Here is a 12374-nt window from a genome sequence, read left to right on the forward strand (position 1 = left end):
TCAGTGGTTAAGAGTACTTATCCCTCTTCCAGACACCTCAGTTCAATTCCCAGCACCTATTATCAAGTAGTTCATAAATGCCTGTAAATCCAGCTCCATGGGATCTGATGCCCTCTTCTGACCTGCAAAGGTATCTGTATACAGGTGGCTTACACACACACACACACACACACACACACACACACACACACTTTTTAAAAAAATGACTAGAGCAGAGAAGGTACTTGCATACTTCCTTCCACCTTTTCTCACTTTATCACATGTTCTCTTACATTTAAGAGGAAATACATCAAAAGGAAAACAACTGCTCCTGTTTTTAAAAACGGCTGCTGGCACTTCAGAGGTGGAATCAGAAAGATCAAAAGTTCAAGGTCATCATAGCTAGTTAAGAGGCCACCCTAACCTATGAGACTACCTCAGGAAACTAAACCAAGTAAAAAATAAATATATAGTACTTGGGAAATAATAATACAGTGCTTACTTACCTAGGATGCATGAAACACTGGCTTCTATTCCCCAGTATCACATAAACAGGATGTAAGTGACCCATACTTTTAATACAAACCCTTGAGATTAAGGGACACAAAGATCAAGTTCTTGGTCATCTTTGACCAGACAGTGTCTGAGGCCAGTAAGAGCTACATAGAACCTTGCCTCAAAGTCAGCAAATGGGCTCAGTGGTTAAGTACTTACTACCCTTACAGAAGAACAGAGTTCAGTTCCCAGCACCTATACTGGGTAGCTCATAATCACCTGTAGCTCTAGTTCCAGGTGATCTAAGACTCTCTCCTGTCTTCCATAGCTACTTGCGCTCACATGGTGCACCTACATATATCCAGGCATATACATACATGCATAAAAATTTTAAATCTTGAAAAAAACTGTAAAAAATTGCTACTCCTTTGCTTCTTGATTAAAAGCATATAAGCAAGACAATGAGGATAAAGCTCAGTGGTCAAGCTTATAAGACACTGGCTTGGATTCCCAGTACCACAAAACACCCAAACCCCAAAACAAAAGCAAATAAAAAGCACCCTGTGTACACAAGGTATTTTAAGAATGCTTTAAAGATAGTAAGATAATTATTTCTAAAACTAGGAATTTTCCCTAGCAAAGTCCTACTTAACTGATAATGGTCTTCTTAATTTTAAGGAAGAAAGGCTTGTTTTTCAGCCACATGAACAACAGAAAGAGTTCCTAACTAGAACATACCAAGTTCCTTAATAATATAGTTATCATATATTCCTAATTCCAAAGAATGAACAAATTAAGTTATGCTGAAAATACTGATTATTCTCTATTTTCCCAACTCCCTTTCAGTCTTAAAGATCTACCACCTTCTACTTTTATCATAAAACCTACAGACTACATTACCTGGATCTGCTGTGCTATGATTAGTCTCAGAACATAAGGGAAAATACAAACAAAGAAGAAAGGTGGGGGATATGAAGTTACTCTCTCAATACTGTTCTTTGCTGTGCTTCAGTGTTCTATATTCTGTGTTCCTCTTCTATGATGCCAGGCTTTCTAAGAGCTATAGCAACACAATTCTCTCTCCTTGCTCTCAGTAGTACAGGAACAATGGCTTTCCACTGCTGTTAGTCCAAAGATGCTTGCTTTCTTACCCTTTATTTTTCCGTTTGATTGGTGTTTGTAGCATTAACAGTCCCTTTATTAAACTCTTTTCATTTAATGCATGTATACACATAATATGGTCTACATGTCCACTGAGATACTATTCAGCCTTAAAAAGGAAGGAGATTCTAATACATATTGCAACATGGATGAATTAAGGTAAATGAAATAAGCCAGTCACATAAAGACAAATGTATCTAATTCCATTTATAAGAGGATGGTAGAATAAATTCATTGTTAGAGAAACTAGAATAGTGGTTACTAGGGCCTGAGGAGAGGGTGATGAAATGAGTAATTATCGTTTAATACAGTTTCCATCTTAGAATGATGAAAAACTTCAAGAGATGAGTAGTTAGCAAAGCTATGTGATGGTTCCTAATGTTATTTAACTGTATACTTAAATTTATTAAAATGATAAACTGTGTTGTGTATATTTCGCCAACATACACACACAAAAAATTCTCTTCATCCATTAAAAACTTTTTAATGTGTTATATGTTCCTTCTGATAATCCCCACTGCCCACTACTTTTTTTCAAAGTTTTCTTTCAGTGTAGCCCAGGTTGACGTGGAACCCCACATATCCCATACTGGCTTTGAACTTGTGATCTTCCCACCTCAGCTTCCAGTGTGTTAAGATTACAGCCATGTTCAATTTTCAACTTCCTTAATGATAAAACAATTTTTCATATATTCCTAATTCAAAGATTTAAAGGATAATAATCGTTACTCAGTAGCAATTTATAACTTATTAACTATTCATATATATATATATATATATATATATATATATATATATATATAATTCCATTTGATATTCAGATAAGAAATCATACTGAAGAGTAGACAATAATTTAAAAGTATCATGCCTAGCAGTGGTGGCACACATCTTTAATCCCAGCACTCAGGAGGCAGAGGCAGGTAGATCTCTGTGAGTTCAAAGTCAGTATGGTCTACAGAGTAAGTTCCACAACAGCAAGGGCTACACTGAGAAACCCATTTCAAACAAACAAGTGTCATAAATTTCTAAACTCACTAACTGCACATTCAAAAGCAATACATACGCTTATTCAATAGCATGCATACAAATACATTATCTGTGAATTTAAAAATAAAAAAAAAAACTGATAGCAAGAAATACCTACCAAGCTTTTATCCACATTGGAAGTGGTTCTGTTCTCACTGGGATTAGCTGCAGGTAAGTATCTACAGGGTAAGAGTAAGGAATTTAAAAAGAAACAGCTCTTTAACATACAGCAACAAACAGTAAGTATTCTGTGCCTGTTTTATGTTCAGTATTATACTAACTAATTCTTAAAAAATTAAGTACAAGTTAATTTTTATTTTAGAAACAGACATGATACATAAATTAAATAGTTCTTAAGTTAACACTCATTGTGATAATAATGAAACACTTCTATAGGAAAATGTATCAATATTAATACTGTACAAGATAAACTGAAAATAAAAACTAGCCATTTTAAACATACTTAAACGAAAACATATTAATGATGCATCAATATCAAGAAACAAAGTAGTATTTATTACACGAAGTACTCCAATAGTTGCTACTGAAATTCAAAGAAATCACAACCACAGTGTGTTTCTTCTAATTTTGCCTTTAACTCCACTGAGGCTTTGAACTACATGGCACAAATAAAAGTACGTAAAACCAGGAAGCTCCATAGTGCAAATACAATTACTAAAAATCTTATAGTACTGTATTTACTTCATTTTACTAAACATTCACATGCTACACAAAATTCTTAAAATGTTTTAGAGCATACTGATGAAACTCTGTTTACACTGTAGGGAATCAGGAAGAATAAATAGCAAAAGACAAGCACAGCCTTAAATTGGCTTAGACAGTGTTCTAGCCACTGAAACGTTACCTTTGTAACTACTGGGGATTGTTTATCAACATACTGAGTGTTTCAGAAAAGCAGTCAAAGTTATTTGCCCAACATTATAGCCTAGGTAATATAAGATTAGACTTTACGGCTGGGCTGGAGAGATGGCTCAGAGGTTAAGAGCACTGACTGCTCTTCCAGAGGTCCTGAGTTCAATTCCCAGCACCCACATGGTGCCTCACAACCATCTGTAATGAGATCTGGTGCCCTCTTCTGGCCTGCAGGTGTATATGCGGACAGAATGCTGTATACATAATAAAAGATTAGACTTTACAAAAACCTATCTAGATCTCCTGTGTACATGTCAACATAAAGTAGCTATAGTATTATTTAAGTGTCAAGAGGAAGGAATTAAATAGTAGGTTTTTCTATGAAGAAAGCGCAGGTGTGATGCTGGTAATGATGCTTCACAAGTGCCCAGTGCAGTTCTAAGTAAATTCCTGGGGAAGTCAGTTTAGGAGGCAGGACTACACTGCCTTCTTGTTTTCTATCTACAGTAGACCCAAATCATGATAAGACTCTTTAAAGTAAAATTAGCTATAATAATTCAAATTTAATAATCACTCCAAGTAAATCAAATGTTTAAAACCACACCATGAAGAATTGCTGAGAACAAAAGTTTGAAGCAATGAACAACAATGGTGTGCAGATTTAAACCAGAAGTGCTGTCATGTGCTTTATTGCCCGATACTGGTCTAGCACTTTGTTTCTATTACGTAGAACTTACTTATATTGTACAGCTCATCGATTTCCTCATTGGATATGTACTATATCCTATACTATACCATAGTATGGACCATACATGTGACAAAGAGCAAATTATCAAATATATCTGTTGAATGGATGAATGCCCAACACAATGAAATAATGTCAAAGGTTAAGCTTATACCTTAAGTACATGTAAAGACAGAGGCTATCAGTAGATAGTACCAGTGGTAATAAGAGCTAACACAGAGTGCTTACTCCATGTGCTTTACTAGCTTTTTGGCGCCGGTGGATACTGATCCAGGCCCTCCCGAGGCTATCCTGTGTTTCTATCTGTTTCTCTCCCCTCTATACTTCTATCTAATATCTCTTATCCTTCTCTCCTCAAGAGTATCCTGTTGTAAAATGTGGGAGCCAGTCTCCCAGCTGGGTTCCCACAGTTCCAAAATTTTTAAGCCATACATAACTCTTTAAATAAAAATAGTGGCTGAATTGTCAGTACTAATACAATTGTTTCATCTGTTATTTTCACTTTAAGATATGCTACATAATTCAACAAAGATTTTCCTGAAAAACTATATTCTGAACATGAATGGGGACTAGGGTGAAAAACCCCAAATACCAAATACTAGAAATAAAAACTGGTATAATAAAAAGATATATCTTTAGATACAACCTACTTAAAAACAATATTTAGATATCTTTAAGAAAATATGGTGAATATAAAAGAATTATCACTTACCCCTGAATTACTGCTTAGTATACTTACCTACGATTGCTGTAATATGTAAATCCTACAAAAGGTAGTTGATTGCCAACAAAAGCTTTAGGAATAGGAAATGTTTCTTCATCGCCTTTGTCTTCTTCCAAGTCATCAAAATTACTAGTATCAATGTCACTACTTAAATCAGGTACAACTGGGGCTACAGCTAAAAATAGAAGGAGAGTAGTTGTTCTTTTCAAACTTAGTATAAAAATATAGTGGCTCGCCGGGCGGTGGTGGCGCACGCCTTTAATCCCAGCACTCGGGAGGCAGAGCCAGGCGGATCTCTGTGAGTTCGAGGCCAGCCTGGACTACCAAGTGAGTTCCAGGAAAGGCGCAAAGCTACACAGAGAAACCCTGTCTTGAAAAACCCAAAAAAAAAAAAAATATAGTGGCTCAAAGATCTACACCAGTGCAGCACAGTAGCATGCACTTATAGTCCCAGCTACTCAAGAGGCTGGTCAGAAGTGCTGGACTGGGCAACAAAACAGATCCCATATAAAGCAAGCAAACAGGATTCCATACTAAATACTAGATGGTTTCTTGCTTCTAAATAACTTGTGAACCCTAACATAAGATGCATTAAATTTTACAATACTAGGATTTACTAGAATTCAAAATTAAATGAAAATGATTATATACTTGCAGTTACTTACACTTCAAGATTAAGTTGAATGCTACAGGCAAAGTTAAGATTTGCTACAGAACACAACACAGTTTAAAATAGTCAAAAGCATCTGGAAATGTACACATTAATTTCCAGAACCTATAGCTTAACAAAGTATACTTTTAAAAAAAAAAAGGGTTCATTTTAAGTACTGCATAGTTTTGTTTTTGTTTTTTAAGTTGTTAATCTGCTATACAGAAAGCCGGAAATCAAAGTCATTTCTTAGTTGCACTAGAAATGCAAGGAGGAAGGGAATCATACATGGATAGTGGTTAAAGGGCATCCATCTAATAATGCAAAACCCTAGTAACAATGTTTAAACAGTCATAATACAAGAGAAAATACCATATGAAATTAATGTTACTAATGTCTTCTGGAGCTTCACTATGATACAAAGAGCACATCTAAAAACTAAGTATAAAGTCTTTAGTATAAAGATAGAGCAGCCAAAAAATACCTTAGATAACAATTACTGAACTTTCCCAAAGGAGAAAAGATGAACATGAGCAAAAACCAACTGAACTCGTTTAATGAACTTTCTTATATAAAGGAGCTATTTTTCTTTTTAATCACTGGGATGCAGGCAAGAAATATCTATCAAGTTCAATCTTAGGCACAAAGAACTATTTGGCCTATTTTAGAACATAGCAACAAGCTAGTACAAGAAGCTATAGCATTAACCAACAGTAGCAACAAAGGGGAAGGGGGACCTTTCTACCACTCACTTTCACGGTCAAAAGAACTGCCTAACTAGAGGATGCCATCATCCCAGTAACAGCAACTGTCTGACACGTAAAATGAGGAGTAAATAAAAGGTTACTGTCCCTGGCAAGTAAATTATGGTCTTGGCAAAATCCATCCATCCATCCATCCATCCATCTATCAACCAACTTTCTCTCTCTCTCTCTCTCTCTCTCTCTCTCTCTCTCTCTCTCTCTCTCTCTCCTTTCTTCTTTCCTTCCTTTTCATTCTTTGAAAATAGAGTCTTAATGTATAGCCTTATCCGGCCTCAAACTCACTGAGATCTGCCTGTCTCTGCCTTCTGAGTGCTTAGGATTAAAGTTGTGAATGACCATACCTGGGAAATTTACTTCTTAAAACAATACCTTTGAATCTGAATTTTTTTTCTATCCATTGAAATAACATTTGACAATGTATACACTTGCAGCTATCATGAATGGGGAGAGAAATACTATTGGCATCTAAGTCCATGAATACTGTTAAATAGCTTATAATGCTAAGGATAATAGCCCCTGCTACCAAGTTCCCAACACAGATTAGTCAACTACTTGAAGCTACGAAACTCTTTTTTAAATTATCACGTAAGAATATTTTAAAGAAGCCAACCAGTGTGCTGTATTTTCTCTTGCTGCTATCAATGTACTTGATTTTCCTATGAGCTAGTTTAATTTTTAAAAAATATTTTATTATAATTTACTTAATGTGTATACAAAGTCCATGACAACTTGTAGGGTTAAAATTCAGGGTTCAGCCTTTGGTAGCAAGCACCTTTACCTACTGAGCCATCTCACTAGCCCATCAGAGTAGTTTTAAATATGTCAAGGTTTTTCTGTTATTTTTTAACAGAAAAATGTAAGTGAAATCATCCTGGGAGAGCTCTACAATCTCTGCTTCTGAATTGCAATGTTTAGACTGGCTCAGCAGTTAAGAGCACTTGCTGCTCTTGCACAAGTTCTGTTTCCAGCACCTTCATCAGGTGACTCACAACCACTTCTAACTCCAGTTCCAGGGGCTCTGATGCCCCCTTCTGGCTTTTGTTAACGCTTACATACATGTGGGACTAACATACTACAGGTATACACATATATATACAAATTAATAAAATCAAAATAAAGAAAAGAAAAAAGAACAGGGGCTCACAATTCTGATATTTCAGGAAATTTCTGTCATTGGCTAACAGAACAGAGACCACAGTAATCACACAAGACAGGAGATGTGAACTTTGGACAGTCAATGCCCAAAGGCAACAATAACCAACAATCCTTAGAGGATTAATCTGATTTCAGAGTTAACACTGCAACACTCAAAATGTCAAGCTCATGACAAAAAAATTACAAAGCATACATATATATTTTTAAAAGGACAATATGGTTCACTCATAGGGAAGTTTTGAAAAAAATGTTAGAAATTATCACTAGAAAACCCAAGACATTTGAATTACTAAATAAAATTTTATAATAAATCTTCTTTATATATATAAGTACTAAAGGATACTATGGACAATGAACTATAAGGAAGCAGGAGAATGATGCCTTAACTGTCAGGAGATAGAAAAAGGAACCAAATAGAAATTCTGGCAGTGAAATGAAAAAGCAAACAGAGCCTAAAGGAATTGTGGCACACCACCAACCAATATATGAATCCTAAGAGTTCTGTCAGAAGAGGAAAAAAAGAGGCAGAAAGAATATTAAAAGAAATAAAGCCCAGAGCTCCCCAAATCTGATAAAATATATGAATTTACACATATAGGACACTAAATACAAATAAAGGAAGCCCCCAAAAGAACCACATGAAGATGCACACAATCAACAGTGTAATCACAGTTATATGATGAAAAAACAAGGGAAGAAAACCACACAGATTAATGTAAAAGCCAAGATTACTTATGGATGACCACTTTTTTACTCCTATTTTTAAAAAAAAATGCACAGAATAATAATTAGAAACAAAAACTGAACCAATAAGCACACATGAAAGTGTTTACCATCAATAGTCACTAGGAAATTGCAAACCAAAGCCACTATGAGACAGCATCAGGGTGGGTAATAATTGATTCTTCAAAAACCCAAACACAGAAATGCAAATGATTGTTAAATTGCACTTTGTTGATAATCAAGACAGGAAATTTCTGCAAGTATCCATATACACTCTACATGATATAAAATAGCTATAATGTAACATAATGAACCTATTTCTACACTAACATTAGTGGAAGAATGGCTCACAATAGCTGGAAAATAGAGAAATCTAAGTGTTTAATCATTGATAAATGGATTAACAAATGTAGCACACAAACCAACAATGGAAACTATGATTGATGTTGCAACAGAGATGAGACAGGTAGATGTCTGCTAGGTAAAACAAGCCTGTCATAGAAATATAAGTACTATGGTGTTTTACTTAAATGAGGTACCCTGAATAATCGAATTCATAGAGACAGAAAGTTATATAGTGCTTACTGGGGGGTCAACTGGGAAGAAGAAAGGAAAATTAGTATTTAATGGATAAAGATTTTTAATTTGGAATGATGAAAGTTTTGGAGATACACAATGATGATGGTTGTACGGCAATGTGAATATGCTTAATGTTGGAGACTGGAAGTTAAACATGGCTAAAGTAGAAGATCTTGTCATGTCTACTCCCCACAAAAGAAAAATAATTATTTAAAACAAAAAGGAAACCATTACATTGTCGACAAAGTCTGAACTATTAAAGAACCATGACTTGCAAGTTAGGTCCTAAGTTCCTTATTAATGAAGACCACATTATAAATCTTTACCATGATAATGTAAAACTCTGAGTGTACTAGTCTTAATCAGTAAGACTCAGGATAAAAGTCTATGTTTGCTTTTCACTAAACTGATATGACATAAGCAGACAGTTTGTCACTGACAGCACCTTATATATTTCTCACCAACTACAGGTAGCTTAAGCAATGGCAGTATTTTCTTTCCAATAACATGATGAAAGGGGAAATGTTTTGCAGGTAACCACACTATGGTTTAACATAGCATTATTAACACTACATCACATGTAATAAAATCAGATCATATACTTTCATACAAAAGTTAAAACTGTCAACATGTTGACTCCTTACATTTCTGATAATGGAGAAAAACCATTAAATGTACACAATATTACAATGATCAAAGGCTGGAAAGTCAGATAGATTTAGATTTTAATCCCTGAACTACCACTGGCTTGTCAGGGGAAGAGGGTCTTTTCATTTCTTTAGTCTTCTATCTTTTCTTTTTTTTTTTTTTAAGATTTATTTATTCATGTATACAATGTTCTGCCTGCATGTATGCCTGCACGCCAGAAGAGGGCACCAGATCTCACTATAGATGGTTGTGAGTCACCATGTGGGTGCTGGGAATTGAACTCAGGACCTCTGGAAGAACAGCCAGTGCTCTTAACTCCTGAGCCTTCTCTCCAGCCCTAGTCTTCTATCTTAATCTCACACTCCTGTCATTTCTTCAATTCTACCTCAAGTAAATAATGTAAAAGTAATTTTATAATTTTAATATTTTATGCCTTCAAAATAAAAGGTGAACAGATTCAGGAGATTCAGAGAAAGTATGTACTACACAATCAAGAAAAACAGGTTGACTAGGAGACTAATTGTCATGGTGACTTTAAAACATTAAAGTAGTGAAACTAGATGAACTGTAAAAGTAAGCAATTTCACAAAAAAAAAAAAAAAAAAAAAAAAGGAAATTCAAAAGGAACATTAAGAGCTGTTCTCAGGGAGCCTGTTTGGTTCTCAGCATCCACACGGCAGTGCACAAACTATCTACAGCTTCAGTCCCAGGGATACAACACCCTTTTCTTATCTCTGCAGGCACCAGGCACACATATGTTACACATACATACATGCAAGCAAACATCCAGATAATAAAAATAAAGAAATCTTCAAAAGGAATTATGGTGGTATTTTATTTGAACTGAAAATGTGGTTTTAATTTTATGTTAATAAATAAAGTTGCCCAGGGGTCAGAGCTAATAGCAAGCCATAGCAGAGCTGGGCGTTTGTGGGGCACGCCTTTAATCCCAGAACTTGGTAGGCAGAGCTAGGTAGATCTCTGTGTGTTCAAGGATACAGCCAGCATTGGAGACACACGCTCCAATGTGTGTCTGGAGGTCTGTACAAACAGGCAGTGACGAGACAGTCACGTGGCTGGGTTTACAACCAATGAGAAGGCAGAACAGAAAGTCTAAAGACAAACAGACAGAAAGTAGGTCTCTTTTTCGGAGAGGTCTCTTGGCTTAAGAGGCTAGCTGCAGCAGGCGGGTAAGGCTCTTAGCTCTGATCTCTTGGCTTTCTTTGCATTGGTTCTGTGTTTCTTATTTAATAAGACGGTTGGTTACATCTACAAGGAATTATAATCATTATATATAATTATTTAAAACTTAGTTAACTAAGTTCAACATTTTTGGTGTTTTAGGAGTGGGCTGTGAAGTGCAGGAAAAGGGAAGAAAATGATAATAGTTCTACAGCTTTTAGTTTTTCATAATCACAAAGCAGAACCTATTAAGTTCAAAAAACTATAAAAATGCTCCTAAGTATGTTGACTCTAACTAGGGTTATCACAAAACTGTAAGGATAGGCCTGTGGCTCAGTGGTACGTACAGTGCTTGTCTGGAATTTAAAATCCTGGGCTTGATTCTTAGTATCACCAAACAAACTAAACAAAAGCAATAACAAAAACCCTCTAAAAACAGACAACAACGAAGCTCTTTAAAATATAAAGAAATGACAATACTAATAATTTGCAAAAGATAGCAACAATCTGTTAAGTATAAAGTCATAACAGTTAAAGCTATAAGCCCACTTTTTTTTATAAGACAGTTTTATTAAGGACACGTAGGGTTATAATAAAGTGGCGTGGGTTTGGACCCCAATTCCCACACAACTATGAGCTGCACAAGAGGAAATAATACTGTTGTTCTTCCAATGCCTGGAATAAAATCATGGTTGGCCTGAAATAAGGGCTCAAATATTTCTCTTCTATTTAATATCAACTTTTCAAGCCAAAGGACGAAATATAACCATCCTACTTTTAGAGTGGTTTATTATATAGTTATTCTAATAGTTTTCTGTATATTTCCTAACTCTAAAAAAATCATTCAAAAAAATTCAAAAGGTACTTCTCTTCAGTCACTGTATATAGTTTAGATTTTTATTCTAAAGCTTTACTAAAAGCATACATGAATAAAAGAAAAAACTTTTCAATATAACTGCCTTATTTCCTGATCACTGCTGTCTAGCAAGTCTACCTTGCAGTCTAAGGACAAGAATGGCATCACATCTATCCGTAGATCAGGTTTTTCTCTAGGTGTAACTGCTAATGAGTTCTTCCAAGAGCATGCTGCTGCTGTAGCTTCTCTAATAAGCCTCTAAGTACACAGTTGATAACACTTCTTGCTATGGTACAATCTATTGATCTCTAGAGCAATTTGCTTTTTTTTTCTCCTCCTCCTCCTCTTCCTCCTCCTCTTCCTCCTCCTCTCCTTGGGTAATTTTATAGCTTGGGACAATATATGCTATGTTGTAAGCAATATAACTGTTTCATTTAGTAACCTTTAATAACTAGAATACACCACAAAACCTAGCAAACCTGTATCACCTCTTTCTTTTCTTTTTTCTTTCTTTTTTGGTTTTTTGAGACAGGATTTCTCTGTGTAGTTTGGTGCCTGTCTGGATCTTGCTCTGTAGACCAGGCTGGCCTTGAACTCACAAGGATCTGGCTGGCTGGGATTAAAGGCGTGCACCACTACTGCCTGGCTTATATCACCCATTTCTCTGACATTAATTTACAAACTTCTCCCTCAAGTAAGAACTACCACTCACTGGCTCATGAATTCCAGTCTTAATGTTCCTAACACTATCCAGAAGAGCTCATTTCCATTACTGTTCATGGCTAATGACATAGCAGCGCTATCCTTTTGATAAA

The 12374-nt window shown here is 35.5% G+C and overlaps 1 protein-coding gene across 1 annotated transcript in view; it reads right to left on the bottom strand.

The window, feature by feature from the left end:
• Rock1 (Rho associated coiled-coil containing protein kinase 1) overlaps nucleotides 1-12374 on the bottom strand; it is a 115126-nt gene that overhangs the window by 50246 nt on the left and 52506 nt on the right. Inside the window, 2 exon segments of the mRNA XM_052741510.1 lie at nucleotides 2780-2840; nucleotides 5019-5178. Of these exon segments, the coding sequence (XP_052597470.1) occupies nucleotides 2780-2840; nucleotides 5019-5178 (221 nt within the window).

The sequence above is a fragment of the Peromyscus californicus genome, unplaced genomic scaffold, assembly GCF_007827085.1.
Source record: "Peromyscus californicus insignis strain IS unplaced genomic scaffold, ASM782708v3 Scaffold_17__1_contigs__length_78620276, whole genome shotgun sequence".
NCBI lineage: Eukaryota > Metazoa > Chordata > Mammalia > Rodentia > Cricetidae > Peromyscus > Peromyscus californicus.